Source organism: Scardinius erythrophthalmus (genome assembly GCF_964197995.2).
Source record: "Scardinius erythrophthalmus genome assembly, chromosome: 11".
Classification (NCBI taxonomy): Eukaryota; Metazoa; Chordata; class Actinopteri; order Cypriniformes; family Leuciscidae; genus Scardinius; species Scardinius erythrophthalmus.
The window spans coordinates 3,397,329-3,423,348 of NC_138231.1; the positions used below are offsets into that span (position 1 = coordinate 3,397,329).

At 38.5% G+C, this 26,020-nt stretch overlaps 4 protein-coding genes across 5 annotated transcripts in view; 1 reads left to right on the plus strand and 3 right to left on the minus strand.

Annotated features, from left to right (window-relative positions):
• Positions 1-12,186, plus strand: part of disp1 (dispatched homolog 1) — a 77,116-nt gene extending 64,930 nt beyond the window's left edge. For both annotated transcript variants that reach the window (XM_081378696.1, XM_081378695.1), the window contains exons 3-8: positions 2,928-2,957; positions 4,206-4,329; positions 5,367-5,494; positions 6,709-6,806; positions 7,678-7,775; positions 7,875-12,186. In XM_081378696.1, the coding sequence (XP_081234822.1) occupies positions 2,928-2,957; positions 4,206-4,329; positions 5,367-5,494; positions 6,709-6,806; positions 7,678-7,775; positions 7,875-11,444 (4,048 nt within the window). In that variant the 3' untranslated portion in view covers positions 11,445-12,186. The remainder of the gene's footprint in view (positions 1-2,927; positions 2,958-4,205; positions 4,330-5,366; positions 5,495-6,708; positions 6,807-7,677; positions 7,776-7,874) is intronic.
• A 188-nt stretch (positions 12,187-12,374) lies between these two features.
• Positions 12,375-16,692, minus strand: LOC308698560 (toll-like receptor 5). Its single transcript, XM_081378697.1, has 2 exons — positions 16,375-16,692; positions 12,375-15,370 (listed from the first exon to the last, which is right to left on the minus strand). Exon 2 carries the CDS (start codon positions 15,358-15,360, stop codon positions 12,721-12,723), a length of 2,640 nt encoding a protein of 879 aa, XP_081234823.1. The 5' UTR covers positions 15,361-15,370; positions 16,375-16,692; the 3' UTR covers positions 12,375-12,720.
• Positions 16,693-18,245: 1,553 nt separating this feature from the next.
• LOC308698861 (toll-like receptor 5) lies at positions 18,246-22,487 on the minus strand. Its single transcript, XM_081379280.1, has 2 exons — positions 22,076-22,487; positions 18,246-21,899 (listed from the first exon to the last, which is right to left on the minus strand). Exon 2 carries the CDS (start codon positions 21,887-21,889, stop codon positions 19,253-19,255), a length of 2,637 nt encoding a protein of 878 aa, XP_081235406.1. The 5' UTR covers positions 21,890-21,899; positions 22,076-22,487; the 3' UTR covers positions 18,246-19,252.
• LOC308698862 (thrombomodulin-like) lies at positions 22,454-24,836 on the minus strand. The gene has a single exon (XM_081379281.1). It carries the CDS (start codon positions 24,690-24,692, stop codon positions 23,322-23,324), a length of 1,371 nt encoding a protein of 456 aa, XP_081235407.1. The 5' UTR covers positions 24,693-24,836; the 3' UTR covers positions 22,454-23,321.
• Between the last annotated feature and the right edge of the window lie 1,184 nt (positions 24,837-26,020).

The following is a 26,020-nucleotide window of genomic DNA, read 5'->3' on the forward strand; positions in this document are numbered from 1 at the left end:
GGTCAATTTTGATGCATTTTGCCCATTTTAAGTTAAACATAAGTGGCAAGAAATGTGTTAATCAGGTTAGCATCGTGTTATTCAAAGCGTGCTTTATTCTGCGTTCTGTATTCTGGCGCTTCAGCTGTCGAATACTTGCAGTAGGAGGCCAGTAGATAATGAAGATGTTTCTTGGACAGCTTGTAACTGTTTGCCACAGTGTTGAAATCCAGCCTAGAGTCCATATATCCACATATGTCAAAGCAGAGAATGTGGAGATATCAGGCGTTGACCTCTAGACCTCGTGGATTGAGCCTTCTCCATTTCTGCACACGTGTGCACATCATTCACATGTGTGCGTTTGGGTTTGTTCTCAGCTGTTGCTATGATTATAGTTTCAGCAATGCCAAATAAAAGCTGAATTTCAGCCTGAAGATAACTCTGATTTGCAGTGTTTTATATACTAAATGAGAAGTCTCTTCTGCTCACCAAGGCTGCGTTTATTTGATAAAAAAAAAAAATTACAATTTGAAATGGTAGTTTACTATTTGAATATATACTAATTGAAACATTTCCTTTAAGAACGAAAGCACTGTCACTTTTAATAAATTTAATGCATCATTGCTGAATAAAAGTGCAAAGTTCTTAAAAAAAAAAAAATCTTACTAACCCCAAATTTTTGAATGGTAGTGTATAGATGGCTTACATAATTATATCTAAATATTTCCTAATATTAAGTACATATCTAAATATTTCAGTACTTTTGGGGGTTTTCTCTTAACCCTGGTGCTCTTCTGTTTTGTTTTTATTTCAGTTAAATAAATATTTTGTATTTTTATGGGATTTTCTGGTACTAAATAAAATGTATGCAATAGTTACAGTATAATCCATTTGTTCACTTTTTGAACGTAGACCTGAAAATTAAATATCCAACTTAAACAGTCATAAATCTTGAAAGTTTGGTCTCTTTTTAAAGACGACACTTGGCAGATTTATATATATATATATATATATTGAAATTTATTTAGTGAAAGTTATAGAATTTTACATTTATTGTTATAAAACAAATGCTATTTTTTTATAGGAAAAATATATTTTCTAAAACACGTTTTACTCTAAAACTGAGAGAAAATCAAAGCCATAATCTAAACAAGGAGTGTTTTAAATTTGAGGTTGATATCTCAAAAAATGAGCTTTCAGTCAGATGTTGTTCGCCCGCAATACCAAACGCTTCCACTAGAGGAAATTTGCTTCCCATTAATTTCCAATGCACTCATTTTTGACTGTGAGGAGCACAAGTGTGACAATTTTTTTTCAGGACCATTTTAACCTTTTAAATACATTTTAAAACCTTTTCTTTTTGTGTGTGTGTGTTCACATAGCTAGTGCCAAAGTTTCACACCATTCTGATAAAGTAAAAAATGCGTGAGAAAAAAGAATTCTGTCAAAATTGACCGAAGAACACCAGAAGGTTAACAGCTGAGAAGATCCGGCCGTAGATCAAGTGTGCATGTACTTGACTGAACTTGAATGGGTTTTTTTTGTTTTGTTTTCTCTTTCAAGCCTCCACACTATTTTCCATCTTCCTTCTTTGACCTCTGACCCTTCACTCCCTCAGCAACCATTTCACCACACTGTTGTTTGACCCCCATATTTTCTTACCTTTTAAGCTGTAAACATTTGTTAGTTCTCACAATAACCTTTCCTCACAAAATGTGTGATGCAGAACAGCAGGCTGCTGTGGGTGTGACGTTATAGAACAGTACTATTTAACCTAACCAAATGAACTACACTTATTCTTTTTTTTTTTTTTTTTTTTTTTTTCTGGCTAACCAGAGAACAAAAGTTGCACACATCCAAATATGAAATCACACAGGGAGGGGGGAAACTCCCAAATAGCATTCAAGAACTGTTGCACTCCAGTGGAATAATCCGTCCCGATATCTCATAAACGTTATTCCACTTTGGACCATCTCTCATTCACGCCCTTGAATTCCTCAGTCCATGGCCCAAACATGGAGCGTTCGCTGATAGCGCAGTTTATAAATCATTGCATTGGTTTTTTCCCTTGTCCTCGCTACGTTTGCACAGGAAGCGGAGGAAATCTGGTCCTCGTTATTTACTCTTGGCTTTGGTTATTTGATTATCGTCTGTCTGCATGTACTTCTCTCTGATTGCACGGAGAAGGACACGCACCTCTCCGTTTTTTTTTTTTAAACCCTAATGGGACTCACCTTGAGCCGAATATGCAGATGCTTCAAAGTCTGAGTGCTTGCAACATCTGGTTGTTGTATTAACGTGTCCGTTGAACTTTCAAAGGGATTTACGGCTGCTCTAGAAGTCGCCCTGTGGTGAAAAATTCTTGCCAATGGCTTTTGTTCATATGTGCCTCCCAGTGCCATAGCAACCACTAATTATAGCATTCCATGGATTCCCTTTTAAGACGACGACGAGGAGGAAAATTACAGCCACCTCTTGGCCCTGTGACCCCACTGCTCACTATCTAATATAGTAATATCGGTTGCCTTCAAAGATGTCCTGCCTTATGATTTGTTATTAGTGGTGTTTGTTTAGGCAGGCTCCATTATTATTGCTCATATTTAAAGTATTAAAAAGCATGCAACTCATCCCGCATCTGTATATTACATATGCATGAAGGTTGTACAGTAGCTGTGTGTGCGTCCTGATGCCGTTTTGGTGCGAGAGCCTCTAATATGAACATCCGTGATGGTTTTGATTCAAAGAAGGCAGCAAGAAGAAACTTGGAGACTGCTGTGATTTCCCTACAGGAATGTGTATGTGGTCTAGATCTCTCTGTTCAAACACAGAGTGCGGTTGGTTAAAAATACACTGTCGTGAAAAAACATGTCTCTCCACGCAGGTAGTTTTTAATCCACTGTTTGGCTCTTAAATCTTATTGATTTATGCTTTTTGCTTGTGTCTTTCAGCCCTCCGAGGCCTTTTCGGTTTCCCAAAAGGTAAGCTCACTGTTGAACTCCTTTTTTATTTATGAGATTTTAATAATTTAGTAAAAAAAAAAAAGATATTTGATAAAAAATTATTACAAAGTTTATAATAAAAATTATATATAAAAATTATATTATTTTATTACTTTGTTTTGCATGAATTTAAGTGGTAATGTATGGAAGTTTGTTTCCGCCATTGAATAAAAAATAATTGCGACTATTTATTTTACAATTCTGACTTTTTTTTCTTGCAATTGAGTTTAAATCTCGCAATTCAGATTTTTTTTTACTCAGGATTGGGCTTTATGACTCGCAATTGCGAGTTTATATCTCAAAATTCGGAGAAAAGTCAGAATTGTGAGAAGAAAGTCAGAATTGCAAGATATAAACTCACAATTGCAAGAAAAGTCAGAATTGCGAGATATAAACTCACAATGGCAAGAAAAAAGTCAGAATTGTGAGATATAAACTCAGAATTGCAAGAAAAAAAGTCAGAATTGCAAGATAATTGCAAGACAATTGCAAGAAAAAAGTCAGAATTGCAAGATATAAACTCACAATTGCAAGAAAAAAGTCAGAATTGCCAGATATAACTCACAATTGCAATAAAAAAGTCAGAATCGCAAGATATAAACTCACAATTGCAAGAAAAAAGTCAGAATTGCAAGATATAACTCACATTTGCAATAAAAAAGTCAGAATCGCAAGATATAAACTCACAATTGCAAGAAAAAAGTCAGAATTGCAAGATAATTGCAAGACAATTGCAAGAAAAAAGTCAGAATTGCAAGATATAAACTCACAATTGCAAGAAAAAAGTCAGAATTGCGAGATATAAACTCACAATTGCAATAAAAGTCAGAATTGCAAGATAATTGCAAGACAATTGCAAGAAAAAAGTCAGAATTGCGAGGAAAAAAAGTTCGAATTGCAAGATATAAACTCACAATTGCAAGAAAAAAGTCAGAATTGCAAGATATAAACTCGCAATTGTCAGAAAGTCAAAATTGCGAGAAAAATGTCAGAATTGAGATATAAACTCGCAATTGTTAGTTGATATTCCGCAATTATGACTTTTTTCTTGCAATTGTGAGTTTATATTCCATAATTCTGACTTTTTAACCTCACAATTCTGAGAAAAGAAGTTAGAATAGTGAGATAGTCGCAATTATCTTTTAAATAGAGTTTTTCCATGGCGGAAACAGGCTTCCATAGTATTGTGCGTTAAACGCTTGATAAATGAATCTTTCTCAATTGCAGTTATGCAGAGCTCATTGCTGATTGGCCGGTGGTGGTGTTGGGGGTGTGCACCGTTCTCATTGTGGTTTGTGCTCTGGTCGGTATTCTCGTGCCTGACCTGCCTGACTTCTCAAATCCACTGCAGGTGAGCGCGAGGAACATTTGCACCGAAATTTCAGCTATCATCATTTTTTTGGCAAAAACAGCTTGTTTTGGTTATGGGCTTAAATAGTTTTTTGAGGGCTGAAATCAGTGACCAAAACGGACGTTTCAGGCCGCATTTACAGTACATGGTTCAAGTGACCCAATTCTGATTTGTTTTCTCCCATTGTGGCACAGATCGGATATGACCCACGAAACGTGTAAGCAGGAAAAAAACACATAGATCTCGATATTCTCTGATCGATTTCAGGCCTCATTCATATGTGAAAATAAATCTGATTTGAATCGGACACATGCATTTGCGGAAAGCAAACGTTTTCATTTCGTCTGCGTCCGTTGCAAATCGTGCCGTTTTTTCGGCTTCCTTTTTCGGGTCAGTTCGTCTACCTTGGGTTGTCAGATATGGGTCACTTTTAAAAGATGATGTAAGCTGGTCGTAAAATCTGATAGTCAACAAATCAAAATTGGGCATCAAGACCATCAGTGTAACTGCGGCCTAATTAGCGGCCATCGTCTCTGATGGCACGTTTTGACTGTTCAGCGTCTATTTTGTGTGCACAACGTGGATAAGTTACTACAATTAAACATGTCAGCTGTGTAGACACTCGCTCTGGATCGACAATATTAATTTCTCGATTTTAATCAGTATTGATATGGTTTTTTAAAATCCCTCTGTAGTCAATAATTGTATCCTTGATCACCAAAATATCATATTTAAGCGTTTTCGGTGCATCCCAATTTTTGTGTTGTTTATAGTATATAGACAATTTTCATGCTGCAATGCTTCTTCACAACATTCTGTCCAATAACATGGTTTTGCCATAATGCTTTTTGGAGCTTTTTTTATTTTTATGAACTGTTCATGAATTCTATAGTAATTCCAATTAATTGACATCCCTGCGCATTTTGATGTTATTTAAACCCTACATGGATCAAATCCTGATGGAAAAATGTCCAGCCTGAAATGTCTACAGAAGTACAGCAGTGTGAGTGAAGATTTGTTGTCATTTGTCTTGTTAGGGATTTGAACCGAGGGGCACTGCAATAGGCCAGCGACTTGTAACATGGAACAACATGGTGAAAAACACGGGATACAAGGCAACGCTGGCCAACTACCCCTTCAAATACGCAGATGAGCAGGCCAAAAGGTAACAGTCCACTTCTTTCTTATCTGATAACCATATTTTCCTAGTTCGTGTTCATCAGATGAATGATGTGAGGATTAGAACTCAGGCCAGGATTGGTTGAAAGGGATTGCAGTGTCTACAGGATTTTGGTTTTGTAGTAGAGGACATGGCCTTTATTAATGCTTATTTGCAAATATGCATCTTTAAATGCATAAAATTCAGCACAATGAATCAATTCACAAGAACTCTGGTCAAGCGTACTTATTTTATGTATTAGTGAAATCTAATACATTGACAAGCCGCCCAAATGACTACTGGAAATACTGGAAAATCAAAACACTTGATATTTATTTTTTGCTCCTGAATAGCAGTTCTTGGTAATGAGATGTGTGTTGGCTCATCTTGATCCGGATCATTGTAAGTTGGATTAGAGATCATGACAGAAGCGGCACGGCTCCGTCTCAGCGTGTGCATAGGCGTCTTCCCTCTGATTAAAGAGACTTCCTGTCTGTGGAACAGGATGTGCTGTCAGAAGCGGTCCTGCCCTCTGTCAGTAATAATGATAACGGGCGTTTCAGTCGCAGATCTCTAATGGCAACAATGTGAGGAGGGTTTCCTGTGGCCGAAATTGTGTGCTCTGGAATTAATAATTAGCAGGGATTTTCGGTTCCACTTTATTTTGATAGTCCACTTTAGACATTCTACTAACTATTAGTAACTTTGCAATTACATGTCAACTAACTCTCATTAAAGAGGTTATGGTTAGGTGTTAGGGTTCGGGTTAGTAGAAAAAGTTGGCATGTAGTTCCCAAGTTATAGTCAGTAGAATCTCTGTTGGGGGGAGCATCAAAATAAAGTGTTTTTAAGCAGATATTAAGCAGACCGTCTACTGTCTACAGTTAGTTGACATGTAGTTGCAAAGTTACTTATAGTTAGTAGAATGTCTAAAGTGGACTATCGAAATAGTGTTATGATTTTTCTTTCATTAAAGCTTTCTAAATCTGACAAGAATCAATTGCAAGTTAAGAACCGCTAGATTATGGTTTTGTGTGACGAAGGTTTTGAGGATTTATTTGGGTAATCTTCAACATAAAGAACAGTGGTGTATATAGACCATAGCCTGAGTAGATATATTTAATTTGGCACAAATGTAAACAAAGCTGTGAGGGACAGACATGCAGCCAGAGACATATTTTGAAATACATTGATTTAATCTCTCCTTTTCTGTGTTTTAGTCACCAAGATGACCGGTGGTCCAAGGATCACTATGATAGAAAGAAAAGACAAGCGGAGTGGGATTTCAGGAAAGACAGTTTCTTCTGTGATGTACCAGGTGAGTTTTACATTCACTCTTATCATATAGAAATTACCACACTCCAAAACCATATGTCCGTTTTCAAAAATACAACAAAAGCAGTCATATTGTAAAATGTTACAATTTAAATATATTACTATTGTTTTCTATGTTATTTATTTATTTTGAACATATTTTAAAAAGTAATTTATTCCTGTGATCAAAGCTGAATTTTCAGCATCATTACTCCAGTCTTCAGTGTCACATGATCCTTCAGAAATCATTCTAATTAATATGATGATTTGCTGCTGACAAATGTATTTTGGAGTCAATATACTGGCAAAATGAAGCACAGATGTATGAACTACACTATTGGAGATGTGGTGACATGAATCAAATCTGCCACCTAGTGGACCAATGAGAAAGGTTTTTTTTAGTTTAAAGGGTCATGAAACCCCAAAACATATTTTTTGAGATGTGAACAGATGGCTGCACATCACTGAAAACACTAAAAGCACTGAACAAAAAGTATCATTGCCTTTATTCTTTCTGTGTTAAACTGACCTGTCGTTTGTTCAGAGACTGTAGTGCTCGTAAATGGCATGAAAATATTATTAGACTTTTTTAATGTTCTTCTGCGTCTCTCCCTCATTTTGAGAGTTTGTTGTCATATAGGGTTATATTTTTAAAATGCATCAAGGCGCTCTCAACTCTGTTTTCTCCTCCGTGGTAATATTCATATGTCTGTATAATGAGTGTGTTTTATTGGTTGTTTTCTCCCCTTTTCCGACCTTCTACTCTCCCACTTTTCCATTTTTTGAGACTTTTTCCAACTCTGAGGTGTGAACGGCCAGACTAAAACAGGTTGGGTTTCATGACACGTTAATTACCAAATGTTGTCTCTCTACAGGTGACAGCTATTCCCGAATCGTATTTGCCTCTGCCGAGGGAAAGAACATGTGGAATATACAGGCAATAAAGTCCATGTGCAATTTTGACAATATAAGGGTATGTAGCATTGCATTGCATGTATTGGTCATACCATTTGCAGATGTTTTATGTTGGAAATGTGTTTTATACTAGTGTTTTTCATGTCTGATTCTTCAGGTTCGCTCCCATCCCCAGTACTTGGATCTGTGTCAGCGCACAACTGCTGACTCCTGCTGTCCCAGCTGGACACTTGGGAACTACATAGCCGTCCTTACTAACAAATCCTCCTGCCAAATGATCACAGAGCGAGATGTTTCCCACACCCTAAAAATCCTGCGCTCCTGTGCAAAGTATTACCACAACGGCACCCTTGGTCCTGAGTGTTGGGACATGACCACCCGTAAGAAGGACCTCAAGTGTAGCAACGTGCCGCGGAAGTGTACAAAATACAATGCCGTGTATCAGATTTTTCACTTTTTGGTGGACAAAGACTTTCTGAACCCAAAGAACACTGAGTACCTTCCACCTAACCTCAAATACAGCATGCTCTTCGCTCCCACGGAGAAAGGAGAAACAATGATGAACATTTACTTGGACAACTTTGAGAACTGGAACTCCTCGGATGGGATCACGACCATCACAGGAATAGAATTTGGCATTAAACACAACTTGTTTCAGGACTACCTGCTAACAGATACCATGTATCCCGCAATAGCTATTGTGATTGTGTTGGTGGTTATGTGCGTCTACACAAAATCAATGTTCATCACCCTTATGACCATGTTTGCTATCATTAGTTCTCTGATTGTCTCTTATTTCCTATACCGTGTGGTCTTCAACTTTGACTTCTTCCCCTTCATGAACCTCACTGCGCTCATCATACTGGTGGGAATTGGTGCAGACGATGCCTTCGTGCTCTGTGACGTCTGGAACTACACAAAGTTTGACAAACCCAATTCTGAGCTCTCTGAAGCGGTTAGCGTCACACTTCAACACGCGGCACTCTCAATGTTTGTAACCAGCTTCACCACAGCCGCTGCCTTTTACGCCAATTACGTTAGCAACATCACTGCTATCAGATGTTTCGGTGTATACGCTGGTACTGCCATCCTGGTTAACTACATACTGATGGTCACCTGGTTGCCAGCTGTGGTGGTCCTACACGAGCGGTACCTGGTCAACGTCTTTACATGCTCTCGGTCACAACACCGCCAGACGACGGGCATTACAACGTTTTGGACAAGCCTTTGCCAAATGGTCAACAAGTGTCTTTTTAGCATCTCTGAGGCCTCACGGATTTTCTTTGAGAAGGTTTTGCCTTGCGTCGTGATCAAGTTGCGCTACTTGTGGCTCTTGTGGTTCCTGGGTTTGACGGTGGGTGGCGCCTACGTTGTTTGCGTGAATCCCAAGATGAAACTGCCCTCTCTGGAGCTTTCGGAGTTCCAGGTGTTTCGTTCCTCACATCCCTTTGAACGCTACGATGCGGAGTACAAAAAACTCTTTATGTTTGAACGGGTCAACCATGGGGAAGACCTACACATGCCGATCACCATAATTTGGGGTGTTACTCCAGTTGACAGTGGAGATCCCCTGAACCCCAAAAATAAGGGTAAACTAACACTCGACACAACCTTCAATATTGCGAGTCCTGGAAGTCAGGTTTGGATTCTCAATTTTTGCCAGAAGCTTAGGAACCAAAGCTTCGTGTTCCAGTCGGAGGAGCAAGACTTCACGAGCTGTTTCATGGAGACTTTCAAGCAGTGGATGGAGAACCAAGACTGTGAGGAAGCATCCGTCTATCCCTGCTGTAGTCAGTCCACGTTCCCTTACCGGCAAGACGTCTTTGAGTTGTGCATCAAACGAGCCATTATGGAGCTTGACCGAAGCACCATCTACCACCTCGACAGCAAGACTCCAGGCCCAAGGTTTGACATCAATGACACAATTCGGGCAATTGTGCTCGAGTTTCAAAGTACCTACCATTTCACTCTGGCGTATGAGAAGATGCATCAGTTTTACAGAGAAGTTGACGCTTGGATTGAAGAGGAGCTGAGGGATGCTCCTGAGGGACTGAACTACGGATGGTTCGTGAGCAACTTGGAGTTCTACGACCTACAGGATAGCCTTTCGGATGGGACTCTTATCGCTATGGCATTATCGGTGGTGGTGGCCTTCAGTGTTATGCTCCTGACCACCTGGAATATCATCATCAGCCTCTACGCCATCATATCCATCGCAGGAACCATATTTGTAACAGTCGGATCGTTGGTGCTCTTGGGTTGGGAACTAAATGTGCTTGAATCAGTGACGATCTCAGTTGCTGTAGGTCTCTCTGTGGACTTCGCTGTTCATTACGGTGTGGCATACCGTCTTGCCCCAGAACCAGACAGGGAAGGAAAGGTGATTTTCTCCTTGAGTAGAATGGGCTCGGCTATAGCTATGGCAGCACTCACAACATTTGTAGCCGGTGCAATGATGATGCCATCCACAGTTCTGGCCTACACCCAACTGGGCACGTTTTTGATGCTAATCATGTGCATTAGTTGGGCCTTTGCTACGTTTTTCTTTCAATGCATGTGTCGCTGTCTTGGTCCTCAGGGCACCTGTGGACAGATTCCTTTGCCAAAGAAACTCCAGTGCTACACCTTTACAGAGCACACGCCTGAAAGCCAATCTAATCCAAGCCAAGGTAAACTTGGTGCTTGCTACACAACCAAGTACCAGATTGATAACGCAAGAAGTGAGGGTCGACATGAACACTATGAGCTTGAGCCCTTGGCGCTGAATGTCAGAAATGAGGAAAAGGCTTCCGACGAGGAACAGGAGGCATGTACACAGTTGCACAACGGTATCACTTCTCATCACTCAACCATGTGCTCACCACACACTCCACTGAAAAGCAACACCGACTCAAGAGAACCCAATCCTGAGCTTGAAAATGGCTCAGAACTTTCTCATCCTCATCAGTATACTTACAATACAAGGTGCACCTGTGAGAACTCAATGCATCAATATATGAGGGAGCGACAAAGGACTCCTTATCACCCTTGCAGCCAATCTCGAGAAACCCAATGCTCCGCTAATCAGACCAATCGCTTACCTGTGGGTCAGAACTTTCCGTCCTCATGGGATACGACGCACACTCCCACTAATTGTGGCCACTTTTGCTCTCAGAGTCCAACATCAAGACCAGTCCCTCACAGATGTTTCCCTGGAGGCTACAGCATGCAAACAGTGCATCTTTTGCATCAGGCGCTGTTGTCCGATACTGCAGTGCACGACGAGTCTCACATCAGTGCAAGTGGCCCCAATTCGCCTCTACCAGAGAACCAGAACTTTCCAGCTCACATTCAGTTTCCAGATGTTCAGCGCTGCTCTTTGCCTGACACAACTCAAGTCTGTACTGTTAATCATGATACACAGAAGACAGGAGACCTAGGATTAAATTCCCAGATCCCTCAAAAAATACCATTGAACCATATAAAAACAAAAGTAAATGGCACTTGTGTTTTAATACAGGACAGTTGTGAGATTCGCGAAGCGCTTCCAGTGGTACCGGAGGAGAGTGTCAAATTCAATCAAAGTAACAAAGGCAATAATGAAAGGGCAGAGCCTGTCTCTCCCAAAAAAAACTGTTTTAAAAAGACTGTAAAAGTGAAGTGCAATTCTGTAGAGTTTCACAAGCCAAAAACCAGCGTGCCTACTATTGCCATTAATTCGAAAGCCTCATCTGAGAGTTTATGCTAACATGTAAAGTTAGTGTTGGACTGCGATATCAAAGCATATTGCCATATTGTTAAGATTTAGCACAGAAAAGCAACTACAGGAGAGCGTTCCTTGACATTATGTGCATGTGAATGCTGACATGACGTCAAGGGAAACATTTATATTTGAAAACAAGTCTTATTTAAGAAGACACTATTTTAACCCACTGGCTGGTATTTGTGTGACCTCTCATATTTTTTTTTATATCTGGCCACAGGCCATCACTTTTTCATGAGAACAAAAAAAAAACGTATTCAGAATTTATTTTCCTGCACATTTCATATGAACTTGTATATATTTTTTGTGTGTATGTATTTGAGTCATGCACTTTTTTTGTTGATGTTGATTTAATTGTTTCGCCTGTAAAGTAAACTTCAGTAGTTTATGTGCTGGTGAATTGAAAAACTGATTGTGCTTTTTTTCAAAGTTGTCGTTGTTTCTTCCCAGTTTCTCTGATAAAACTGCCTCCTTCTGCAGTGTGCAAACATTTACATTAACCTCAGGACTTCAGGAAAATCTAATCAGTTTATGACTTGTGTGAATTTAAGTGTACAAATGTGTCCTTGACATATACTGTGTGTATGTCTCACCCAAACATTTATTTATTAACTAAGTCATCTTAAAAAATTAGGGAGTTTTTTAAAAGAAAGATAATCACCAATTTTACATTATTTATGTTCTATACAATTGGTTTTTGGTTATTTAATATTGGGTCTACAAATAAAGGCTGCTGTCTGGTATAATAACAGTAGCAACAATAATTCAAATGTATAATACAGTTGTGAAATATATATTTTATGTGAACGTGTCACCTGATATGTGCTTTTTTTGGAGTAACCATCAGGTTTATTTAAATAACAATGCAAGTCATGTTTTAACAAGTAGTGTCACACAGATATTTGGACACTTGGTACGAATATATGATTTATTCAACTTTATTTGCCAAATCCTGGAACACAATGAAAAAATAAAAGGTGTTACTGTAAATCGAGAATTTACATAATAGCTAAAAAGAATTCATAATTCTACTGATCTTCACACCAATTGACAATAAGTACATTCACATTATGGATTATACAAAATAAACTATACAATACAAAATAAACTATACAATACAGTATGGTTTCCAGCTTTAATTTTGGTGAAGTCATTGTCCAAAAGAGAGAAGGTCAACATGGTAGGATGGATGGATGAAAGCCTGGGAGCAAAGCAAGTTATATAAGCATTTGTACAAGCATCATACACAAGTCCTTCATAGTTACACTGCAGTGTCTGTGAGAACGTCTTCAAGATTTTTTTCAACCTCATTGGCTTTAGTATTTGTTTGTTTTACCTTGGTGTTTTTTCTAATTTTATGCAGTAGTTGGTCATAAAACCACTCCAAGTCCTGGTTGTCATCGGGCCACAGAAGGTATCTTCTGTTCTCAATGTAGGATCTCAGTTGTTCATACTTCAGTAACCTGTACTGCGGTATGTTCCCTACAACCAGCACCACCAGAATGTCCTTTAGCTCCACTAGCATCCTGCACTGTGCTAGAATAAAGGCTTCTAGGCACCAGCCATCCTTGAGGAAACGTTCAGACACCACACAAAGGGTTTTATGACTGTTCTGGATTGCGTTTCGCATGTTGGTAAGATGGTCCTCCCCGGGTATGAAGTCTCGCTCCTCGAAGCAGCAGCGGAGTGTGTTCTGCTCTGAGAACTGAGAGTCTAGTCTGTTCAGCAGCGCTCTTTCTACCCACTTCATATCACTGGAACTAAAACAAAGATAGACATCGTACAAGAATCGATCAGGATCAGGTTCCTCTCGCTTTCCATCCACAAGATTGCCAGTGAGCTTTTTGTAAAGCTTGAAGATGTAGCCACGCCGACGGACATAAATGATGGCGCTAGCAGTGAGTAATATGATAAGTGTGGTACAGAAAATAAAAAGCACAAGCCTTAGTTTTTCAGATCTCCTCTCTTCCTCTACATCCTCACATTGTATGTTGGATCTCACAACCGGAACCATGTACTGATCCTCAGGACTTGCACATGTCACATCCTCAATGGGGTGAACAATGGTTACGTTGGTTTGATTGAGCCATGTTTGGAAATCCCTTAACTTGCAATCGCAGTGGAAATCGTTGTTCATCAAGCTGAGGTAGTGGAGGCTGCTAAAGAGATTTGGATCCACTGAATAAATAGAATTATGTTCAAGACTAAGTATTCGAAGACTTTCAGGGAATATACCGTTTGGAAGGTACTTCAAAGAGTTGAAGGACAAATCCAATAAGATCAAAGAGGTAAGGCCTTTGAAAATGTCTTTGGGAAGTGACTGTAGCAGGTTGAAACTCAGAAAAAGCTGCTGTAACTGGTGAAGATTGTTAAACACGTTTAAACATTTTCTTTCTGACCATATAACTTCCAATCCTGCATATGCAAGATCAAGGATTTGTACTTTTTGTGAAAGCACGTTATGTCTGTCATTCGGGCAATAAACGAGCTCGTTGCCTCGAAGAACAATTTCCACAATTTGAGGAAATCCCTCTAGTATTTCGTAGAGTTCAGACATAGAAGAAAACTTGTTAAAATGCAGGTCAAGGGTTGTAAGATTTTTGCTAGTTTTGAGTAAATCAGACACAAATGTAATTTTGTTGTCACCCAAGTAGAGCTTCTCCAGGTTTGGTAAGGGGTCAAATCCATCTACATATTTGAGAGCATTTCCTGTTAAGTTTAGGTTGAGTAGATTTGGAAGCCCTTGAAATGACTTACTTCCAAGCATCCATATATTATTACAAGACAAATCAAGCACCTCAAGCTTCTCTAGATTCTGAAATGTTTTAGAATCAATATCACCAAGGAAGTTTTTGGACAGGTTTAGCTTTAGTAAATTTGTCATACCCAAAAAAGCACTGTTTTCAATCTGGTTGATCTGACTTTCTGCCAATGTAATTTGTTCTAGACTTGACAAATAACTAAATACTGAATATGACAGAGTAAAAATGTGTGAATTGGAGAGATCGAAAATCTTAATACCACTCGCCTCAAGTCCCTTGAATGTGAATTTATCTGGATCTTTTGAATTACTACCAGAAGATTTGCCCATGCTGTAACTGTTACTGAGAATGAGACTTTGGATTTTGGTACCAGTGATTGCATCAAAAAAACGCTTTGCCATGTTTACATTAAAGCCGTTTCCAGACAGGTCTAATTCAGTTATGGACATGTTCTTAAATGGGTTTCCACACTTGTCCCATCCTAACCAGTACTCGTTCATGTCTTGCAGTCTCACGGAGGACAGTTTCAGAAGCGTGAAATGTTTACCCTGAAAGCCGAGGAGCTCTTCTTCACAGACGCTCTTCACTTTGTTGCGAGAGAGATCGAGCCAATGGAATCTCCTCATGTTTAAAAAGAATGATGCCGGCTGGATTCTTTGAATGTTGTTCTCACGCAAATCAAGCATCTCGAGAGACACCAGAGGTTTGAGGAAGTCAGCAGACAAAATGGCATCATCTAAACTGCACTGACTGAGAGTGAGAATTTTAAGGTTGAATAATCCGTTTAACGCTCCTGTATCCATTTTCAGGAAGTGGTTGTAGTCTAGTTTAAGTGATGTTAAATTAGCTAGTCTTCTGAATGTATTGTTTCTGATCACAAGTCCTGGTGTTTGGTGCATCAGTATAAGGGCTTGCAGTCCACTCAGAAGAGAAAAGGATGTTTCGTTGAGTTCAGCAATACTGTTGTTACTCAGATCCACTTCATTTACTTGTGTGGGAAGCTCTGGCACCTGATGAAGACCTTTATCAATGCAGAGGGCGACAGAGGCGACAATTGAACACACTGAGGTGCATTTCACAATTTGAGTGGTGATGCAAAATCCAAGGAGGATCAGAGATAATCTGTGTTGTTTTGCCATTCTGAGATCCCTGTAGAAAACAAGTTACAAAATTTACCCACACATTTTTTTTTTTACATTTTATCATTTACTCAAAGATTATACTCCACAGCAGCCTGCAGGTTTGGTCCAACACAAAGATGTTTATGGAAACATTTTCACAAAGCCTTTATGTATAGTGCACTATAAAAGTATTTTAATGGATTATGTATGCCTTGTAATGCACGTCATAATGCATGGTATGGTCTTATGAATAATTGTTACCACACATTTATAATAGCCTACATTTCTTATCTATTCACCTTTAGAAGGTATAATGCATTAAAACATACGACAAACAACCAGTTTCTGATGTAACAATCAATCTGCAAATATAATGCATTTTAACTTTGGTTACAATGATTTATGAAAAGTTATAAAGCACACTATGAATACCTTCATAATGCAATACATAAAGGCTTTAAGTAAAGTGTTACCAAATTTTAATTCTTGGGCAAAGTATCCCTTCCGAAAATTAGCCATGGTTTTACTTCAAATAAATAAATAAAAAACATAGTTACTATAGGTAAACCATGACAACCACAAAATAACAATGGCTTTGTTCTAACCTAAACACTACTCATAGTTTTAACATGGCATTTGAGGTAAAACTGTGTTTATACACATGGTAATCTTTTTTTTTTACATGGTTAGGCTACTCCACTTTTACTCATAACGGTTAATTTTAGTAAAATGTGCATTTTAAGTTTCTAAATACAGTGTGGTTAGCAAACATAATATAAAATGCAAATCTTAAATGTAGCCTATAGTTCAGACTAAACCTACTGAATAAGGCATAAAGCCAGGACAGCCACGTCTATAGAACTAGTTTATCATACTAATTGTTTGTTTAACTAGTTTAAGGTTCAGTGACTTCCGAGAAAAACACCAAAGTAGATTTCAATGTGGTATTCGTTTTATTATATAACAACATACGGTATTGAGAGATTTGCAACAAAAGTCATGGTTAATAATAACTTATCAATTGAGTTTTACCTGTTCGACCACAGTTTCTGAAGTCATTTGATAGTCACATAGACAGGGGTAAAGTTTCAGAGTTTCCGTAGCCTACGGCGATAGCGCGGAGTCGATCTTTCTTCCTTCGTTTCATTTGTGTTTCCCAATGTTTCTGAAATTGGCAACAACCTTCTGACCCTGCAGTGACTCGGTTTCCGGTGAAGAGTCATTCAGTGTGAGAACAGAAAGTTCTAAGACACCCCAGTTAAACAGCAACTCAACGGTGTAGTTTTGTTAGCCTTATCTATGCTTCCACACAAAACGTGCAGTATTCCTCCCCTCTGTGCTACTTACTGTGTTCAATTGTCTTAGCATACTATGGTAAGACCAAACGTTAGCAGCAATAGCAGTATGTACCACAGGGGCAGTCATGTTATTGATTTATTTTTTATTCATTAAAGAAACAGATCTAGAACAACGACCGATACAGTCATATTTCGTATTTTAACCCATATTTCAATACGTTATTGTGCCTGTGAACTGTTCAAACATATAGGATACTGACAGTGACTAGATTAAACATAGTGGAGTTCATCGTATAAATTATTTAATTTAGATGCACGTTTTTAATCTAAGAATGAAATCGATTTATCTTTATGCTTTAAAAAAACTGCCGCTCGAAAGAACAAAAAAGCGCGGGCGCTTACAATTCAAAAAGTAACGGTCATTCATGGAGAACAACAGACACATTATTCTCGGGACGATTTCTTTAATTATTACTAATTACTAATTGTATGAGTGGTTTATCAGATTTTAAAAACCCTGGTACATCACATTGTATAAGATACGGTTGTTTTTGTTTATTGGCAGACTGCAAACAAAGCAGTTTAAAGGTAAGAATAGCATCTGTTGTTAAGACTTGTTAAAGTGATCTGTGCAAACAAACGAAACGAATAATATATTTTGCTGTATATGAAAGCTATAAAGTTATTTTAATGTCAGGTTACATAAGGGGACACCTGATGGCAGTTAATTTATTTTGAGAGATGAATTTATTTGATAAACTAATTGGAGAAAGTTGTATTATTCCTCTTTTATGTTAAGGAGGAAATTCTGTCACAAAGGTTCTAGAAACTAAGTTAGATATTTATAGTTTTATAATTTATTAAAATATTTTATGTATTTATATGATGGCCTATATTTTATTTTTCAAAATTAGAGTCAAAATTACATTAACACAAACAATACCAGAGAGGGAAATAACTCAAACTGAAGGCTTAATACACAGCAATCAAAAGACCTAACAAGCTGATTGATGAGAACACAGGTGAACAGGATGATTAATCAAAAAAAAAAAAAAAAAAAGTGAACTGGGTCAAATGACAGGCACAGAAAAAAACGGAACCAAAATACTTACATCTAACAATGTCTTTCATTGTTAACCAGAAACAAATCAGAGCTCTTGTCAATAGAAATCTGCATTAGCTGAAAACCTGGCCAAGTGAAAAGTATTATGTTAAATTTTTGCATATAATATATGACCATAATTAATGCACTTCTGTTTTTGCATACTGTAATTCGAATATTGGGAGAGGTCATTTATGTAACAGAAGCTAAATTAAATTGTGTACATTAGTCATAAAATCACTGTTATGTAAAATGTTGCATCCAATTTAATAAACATTCAACACCATGGTGTAAGATGGGAGTTCAAACAAAAAGTAACTCTCGAAGCCAAAACAAATAAAGAAAAGGGTTTTTGATTGCACAATGGACCCGACTTCTCAATGGGGATGTTTTTAAAAGCAACTTCCTGCATGTGCCTCAAGAAGGACATGTTGTTATACGAACCTTTCAGTCTGATGTCACAACTGTGGGAAATAAATAGAATATGAATACAATATAAAGACTATACTGTTAGTTAATTACATTTTATTTATTTTTTCTTGTTATGGGAACAGGAAATGAATTTGAAGGCTATTCTTTGGTCAGCTATGTTTACACAAGGTGCACTGAGAGATTGCTTTCTGTATAAAGCAGAATGCAGAATGTTAATATTAGTTTTGCAATGTTGTCTTCTTTTTCAATATGCCTTATTACAATGAAGGGATCATAACAGGAAATTTGGCCAGATGGCATTGTGAGGTCAACTAAGGATATAATATTATACATTTTTCAATGAAGACAACAGAATTGTCAGCCATGGTGAGATTTCACTTCAGTATTTACATAATCAGGCATGTGACCCCGGATGTTGCTGTGGGGCCTTGTTGCTATATTTCCTGTTCAAAGGACACAGGCCATGACAACATTTGTCAATACTGCGGTGTCTTAACAAATTTCATTAATGTACGAACTGTCCAAATCCAAAAACATACGGTCAGATTGTGTCATCGTGTTTTTTTCACTAGTGGTTTCCTAGTTTTGCAATTTTGCCAGTATTTAGGAAATAAGGTCAAAGTACACTGAGTGTCTTTTTTTTCAGTTACCATTTTTAGGTTGTACATTTATTTACAGATAAAGCAGGCATTTGCTTAATTTCTTCATTTCTAATTCATATTACATTATGAATTTACAAGCTCCGTTGGGAAGTGGTTGAAGATGTTTAGGTTTTGCAAAGTATCCTGAGGTCTTTATCCACTTCTGCACACATTCTGCTATAATTAGCATTTCAGACATTTAATGAAAATATCAGCAGGTTCACAGACAATATTTTATATCAGCTGTTTTGTGAGAGAATAGAAATGGAATGTTATGAATGAAATATTCTTTCATTATAAATAACTCATCACACACACATATGTATACACATAGAAAACATGATAAAATGCATCTGCATTATGCATTCTAACTAATTGGAAACCTTCGGTGATTAGGTAAGGTTTTACAGAATGCATAATCAACAAATATACCATAATTATACTGCTGTGTTTGCATGGACATTCAATGCTTCAGGCTTTGGTTGGTTGGTTGGTTGATTTGTTTGATTAACCTTGGTATCTTTTCTTATTTCATGCAGAAGTTGGTCATAAAACCACTCCAAGTCCTGGTTGTCATCGGGCCACTGAAGGTATCTTCTGTTCTCAATGTAGGATCTCACTTGTTTGAACTTCAGTAACCTGTACTGCGGTATGTTCCCTACAACCAGCACCACCAGAATGTCCTTTAGCTCCACTTCCATCCATCTTTGTGCCAGAATAAAGGCTTCTAGGCACCAGCCATCCTTGAGGAAACGTTCAGACACCACACAAAGGGTTTTTCGACTGTTCTGGATTGCGTTTCGCATGTTGGTAAGATGGTCCTCCCCGGGTATGAAGTCTTGCTCCTCGAAGCAGCAGCGGAGTGTGTTTTGCTCTGAGAACTGAGAGTCTAGTCTGTTCAGCAGCGCTCTTTCTACCCACTTCATATCACTGGAACTAAAACAAAGATACACATCGTACAAGAATCGATCAGGATCAGGTTCCTCTCGCTTTCCATCCACAAGATTGCCAGTGAGCTTTTTGTAAAGCTTGAAGATGTAGCCACGCCGACGGACATAAATGATGGCGCTAGCAGTGAGTAATATGATAAGTGCGGTACAGAAAATAAAAAGCACAAGCCTTAGTTTTTCAGATCTCCTCTCTTCCTCTACATCCTCACATTGTATGTTGGATCTCACAACCGGAACCATGTACTGATCCTCAGGACTTGCACATGTCACATCCTCAATGGGGTGAACAATGGTTACGTTGGTTTGATTGAGCCATGTTTGGAAATCCCTTAACTTGCAATCGCAGCGGAAATCGTTTTTGATCAGGCTGAGGTAGTGGAGGCTGCTAAAGAGATTTGGATCTACTGAATAAATAGAATTATATTCAAGATTAAGTATTTGAAGACTTTCAGGGAATATACCTTTTGGAAGGTACTTCAAAGAGTTGAAGGACAAATCCAAAAACAACAAAGAAGTAAGGTCTTTGAAAATGTCTTTCGGAAGTGACTGTAGTCCATTGGCAGTCAGAGAAAGCTGTTCTAACTGGTGAAGATTGTTGAACACGTTTAAACATTTTCCTTCTGACCAGATCAGCTGCATCGCTGAAAGTCCAAGATGAAGAAGTTGTAGTTTGTCTGAAGCCACCATTTGTCTTTGATTATAACAACTCGAAAACTTGTTACTTTGAAGAAAGATTTGTTCTATTTGAGGAAATTCCTGTAGTATTGTGTACAGATCTGACAAGTCCTTTAATCTGTTGAATTCCAGGTCAAGGGTTGTGAGGTTTTTAGCAATGTTGGATAAACCAGACAAAGATGAAATTCTGTTCTCACCCAAGTAGAGTGTCTTCAGGTTTAGTAGGGTTGCAAATTCATGAACTGATTCAAGAGCATTTCCTGTTAAATTTAAGATGAGTAAACTTGGGAGACCCTGAAATGATTTATCTCCAAGAACCCTTATATGGTTATAAGACAAATCAAGCACCTCAAGTTTCTCTAGATTCTGAAATGTATTGGAATCAATACTACCCAAAAAGTTTTTGGACAGGTTTAGCTTTAGTAAATTTGTCATACCCAAAAATGCATCAGTTTCAATAATGTTGATCTCATTTTGTGCCAATGTAATTTGTTGTAGATCTGGAAAATTAGTAAATACTGAATTTGACAAAGCGAAAATTTTTGATTTGGACAAATCGAAAATTGTAATACCACTCGCCTCAAGTCCCTTAAATGTGAATTTATCTGGATCTTTTAAATTGTTATGACCAAAAGAACTGCCCATGCTGTAACTGTTACTGAGAATGAGACTTTGGATTTTGGTACCAGTGATTGCATCAAAAAAACGCTTTGCCATGTTTACATTAAAGCTGTTTCCAGACAGATCCAGTTCAGTTATGGACATGTTCTTAAATGGGTTTCCACACTTGTCCCATCCTAACCAGTACTCGTTCATGTCTTGCAGTCTCACGGAGGACAGTTTCAGAAGCGTGAAATGTTTACCCTGAAAGCCGAGGAGCTCTTCTTCACAGACGCTCTTCACTTTGTTGCGAGAGAGATCGAGCCGATGGAATCTCCTCATGTTTAAAAAGAATGATGCCGGCTGGATTCTTTGAATGTTGTTCTCACGCAAGTCAAGCATCTCGAGAGACACCAGAGGTTTGAGGAAGTCAGCAGACAAAATGGCATCATCTAAACTGCACTGAGTGAGAGTGAGAATCTCAAGGTTGGATAATCCGTTAAACGCTCCTGTCTCTATTTTCAGGAAGTGGTTGTAGTCTAGTTTAAGTCCTCTAAGATTGGAGAGTCTTCTAAACGTGTTGTTTCTGATCACAAGTCTTGGTGTTTGTTGCTCCAGTTTAAGGACTAGTAGACCTTCAAGACGAGGAAAGGATGTTTCGTTGAGTTCAGCAATGCTGTTAAAACTCAGATCCACAAAGTTTACATAAGTGGGCAGCTCTGGCACCTGATGAAGACCTTTAAATGCGCAGAAGGCAGCATAACCATGAACTGAACACACAGAGGTGCATTTCACAACTTCAGTGTTGATGCACAATCCAAAGAGGATCAGTGTGAATGTATATCCCATTCTGAGAGCACTGTGAAAAAAAAACAAAAGCAAAAAACCTTGAGCGGCTGTGCTATGAAAGTTAATATTTATGTAGAACAAGTTTATCTTACTCATTGTTTGCTTAAGGTAAAGGTTCAGTGATTTAAAAAAAAAAATTTTACTACAATTTGATGCCTATAACAGAGCAATAATTTAGCGTCTTACCAGGTTCGGTCCCTAATCCATACAGCGTTTTCTTAAGTCTTGTTGTGGTAGTATTAAATACTGAGAACGTTTCAATAACGCAATTTTATCAGAGTTAGATAAAGAACTACCCGTCTTCCTCTCGCGTGAGTTCCGGCAAAAGTGAATTCTTCCTCCGTTCTCTCTCCCTTCATTTCATTTGTTTCTCAACATTTCTGAAATAGGAAATAACTTTCTGACGCAGTGATTCATTTTCCGGTGAGGAGTTCTGCACGTTTGAGTGCTGTAACTCTGGAAAAACTACCTTTGTGTCAGCTTCATTCATAAATTCGGAAGTTTTCAACGGTAGCATATTTTAACATTTTGTTATTTTGGATTTTAGTTAGACCAGTTACAGAATCGCCGTTCATTTATTTACAAAAACATATTCAGCGTAGATATACAATTGTACAACACAGTAATGATCAAGGATTAGCCAACAAAAATGACTGAACATTAACCCTTGCCACTCAAAGAAAAAAACACTAGCCTTTATGAGCAATGTACGAGTATGAAGTAACTTGTTCCTTACTGCCCACTAGAGAGCGATATTAACCAACTATAGGAAAACCAGCAGAATCCGCTGTAGGAGGGCAATAACACTGGCCTATCCTGGAAATAAAATAAAAATAGAACGTTTAGAAATAGTTCATTAATGCTGCACTGCGCATGTCTTTTCCAATCTATCAGCATATTTGGACAGAGATGTTGATGAAGCAAGAGAGAACGAAACAAGGTTCTGTAAATGAAATTTGCCACACGACACGTTATATTAAAATAGTATTTATTCTCTTCAAACACCACCATTTAGGAATACTGACATTGAGTTATTCAAACTTGTGCAAAGTTAAGGTTTTCTGACACTCTATAGCCTATAACATGAGGGAAGTTGTGCATTTATTTAAACAACGTGCATTTATGTTTAAATTGTAACATATTTAGAAATAAGTTTAGCATAATGGCATCAGCCAATGTGCTATTATAGGAAATAAATAAAACATTTGCTAATTTTAGTTATAACATGCCAATTCTGGGTGGCGCATCTTACCCCAAGGGTCTAATTTCATATTTTTATTTCAAAATAAAAACTATAACTTTTTACTTTTACTCAGCAAATCTTAAAACAATAATGTGGCCGCAAATCCATCATTAACAAACAGACACACAAAAAACTTTGACATTCAACATAGCCTACAGTGTCACAGAACGCTATTTCCCAGATATAAAATTAGATACAAAAACGTCTCAATGTGAAGTGAGCGAGGCCGACCAGAAAGACAATACAAGTTACAATGCAAACCATTATTGCCAAAAGACTGCCCAATGAGATTGACATTGGCTTGTCGGTTGGGGGTTTACTTGTAGATATAGAAACATCAAAAGGTGTTGAGCTTCCTGAACCATCAAAGTCTTCTCTCACACATTTGACCTGGTCCAAAAGCAAGTATCCTTCACTGCAGGAACATACAAACCCTCCAGGTGTATTTTCACAATCATGGTCACAGTAATCACTTTCGCATTCATCAATGTCAACGCATTTTTGTTCATCTTCAAGTAGGAAACCATCGGGGCAGTTGCACTGGGCGTTGTTATTGGGGTCACAGTCAGCTGGGCACTCGTAATCTGTACAGTGCAATATACATATGTGCATGTCCTTCGTCGACTGTATGAATCCATCATAGCATGAACATTGATAACTACCTTCAGTGTTGGTGCATTCGTGCTCGCATGGTGCAGACTCGCATTCGTCTTCATCAACGCAAATGCCACTTTCTTTGCGAAAGCCGGGCTTGCAATCTTCGGGAGACATTGCATGTGCAGCTTGAAACACCGGCTCGCATTCCCCGTATGTACAAGCGTCCTGTTTGCTGCATGTGACTCGGTTACTGTCGAGTTTAAATCCAGCCTGACAGATGCATGTGATGTTAGGAAAGCTCCCATCGCACTTATAATCACATCCACCAAGAAAAAACTCACAACTCCAAGGTGCTTGAAGCCACTCGCCTTCTAAACAAACATGTTTCGTTCTCAGCGGCTGTAATGTCCCTATTGTGCCTGGAGGAATTTCTTGGAGGAGTTCGCTTGCATTAAACCCAAAAGCAGTTTCATATACGATTGCTGAACCGTTGCTCAGTGGCTGACAATAATTGAGGTCTTCATATTCGCACAAATAACCATCGATTATGTCATCGCAGGGTCTTTTGGACCATTTCGGAACTTTTTGTGACACTGAAGCACATAGTGGAGAACAATCCGCTCGGTCGCTTTCCCAGTTGATGTAGTGGCTTTCGTTGTCTCCCGTGACCCATTTGTATCCCTTTAACCCATCGTTTGAATGTGAACACTGATATCTCAGCCCAAGCCAAAAGTTTCCAGAAGTGCCATTCAACAATTTAGCAAGAATATTGGCCGATTTTCTGTGGCGTACGGTCATCAAATGTCCTCCTCTCTCCTGACAGACTCGCTGTGCCGAATCAAAACTCAAACTGTTGGTTTGGATGGCGAAGCATTTTCCCTCCACACAATGACCGTCACTGATTTTCCCCCCGTGAACTTTCAGAACAACGAGCGCCAGCGCCATTCCTATGAGCTCTCTCATCTCAGCGGAACCGTTATGTGCCGATATTCACCAAGTTATAGGCTATATGGAGAAGTGTCCGTGCGGATAGAGTCCGAGGTGTGCCGTGCCGCATTTATAATGACATCCATGTCTCCAAAAATTAAAAGAAGTCCGTGTTTTCTGGCAGAGATCCCGGAGCGCCACTAACTTTCCACCTCTCTCTCTCTCTCTCTCTCTCTCTCTCTCTCTCTCTCTCTCTCTCTCTCTCTCTCTCTCTCTCTCTTTCGGTCTGCGCGAATGTGTTTGGATACACGATATCCATCCTGAGTATTTAATTTCCAAATTAGTTACCGAGAATAGATGTCACCTTTTCACCTAACTATGTTTTGGTCAAGCTATAGCCCACTCTTCCTAAGATAGATAGATAGATAGATAGTAACACTTTACAATAAGGTTCATTAGTTAAAGCTGCAGTCCGTAACTTTTTTGGGTTAAAAATTATCCAAAATAATATTTTGAGCAAGTACATAACCACTCAGTGTTCAAAACTCTCTACTTGCCTCGATTCAAAACGGTAAGCTTGTTATAATTCCAGTGGTATTGGGGGATTTCCGCGGGAAATTCAAGCATGTCTTTGCGTCATTACGTCACATCTGTCCACATAAAGAAGAAGTGTGAGGATGTAGGAGGTGGAGATTTATAGCCTTTTCTCACAGCACTTGATATAATTAAACGACAATCAAATGACAATCACCAACTGGAGATTCACAATTTGTAAAATGCAAGAGAGTTAGGACTTTGTAGTGGCTACAGAAAAAAAGAGACTGCAACCGGCCCATGCAAAAACAAGGATAAATATCAGAATGGCATTAAATGTCACGCAATGCTGATGTTGTTAATATTAACAATTTGAGAACAAAGTATAATTTGCACGGTTTTACGTGATATGATAAACGATCATTAGATTTAATCAGCCCAAAATTTACCTTAGTTGGTCAGAACAAAAGTGAATGTTACTTCAGAATGTTGTTCAGAGTGAATGTTAGTTCAAACGACATTTTTCCGGTGAAAATTCTTATTTTGGTCATGCTTCCAAAAAGTAGAATCTCTGATGCCAAATGCCAGGATCCACACCAGCGCGGAGACTGACAGCCGCACATTCTCCTCAAAACATTGGATTCATCCGCGCTGTGCCGTGCCGAGGCACAACGCACGTAAAGTTGATAATTCCGCGAATAACTGCAATTGCAGATTTCGAACAGAGAGACCTCTCGAAAGGGAACTAATGTTAAAGCTGCAGTCCGTAGTTTTTCCTCTTTGTCGCCATGACTGCAGCTTTAACATTAGTTCCCTTTCGAGAGGTCTCT

Excerpts from the sequence above, each read along its gene's own strand:
- LOC308698861 (XM_081379280.1), bottom strand. The coding sequence starts at position 21,889 with ATGGGATATACATTCACACTGATCCTCTTTGGATTGTGCATCAACACT.
- LOC308698862 (XM_081379281.1), bottom strand. The coding sequence starts at position 24,692 with ATGAGAGAGCTCATAGGAATGGCGCTGGCGCTCGTTGTTCTGAAAGTT.
- LOC308698560 (XM_081378697.1), bottom strand. The coding sequence starts at position 15,360 with ATGGCAAAACAACACAGATTATCTCTGATCCTCCTTGGATTTTGCATC.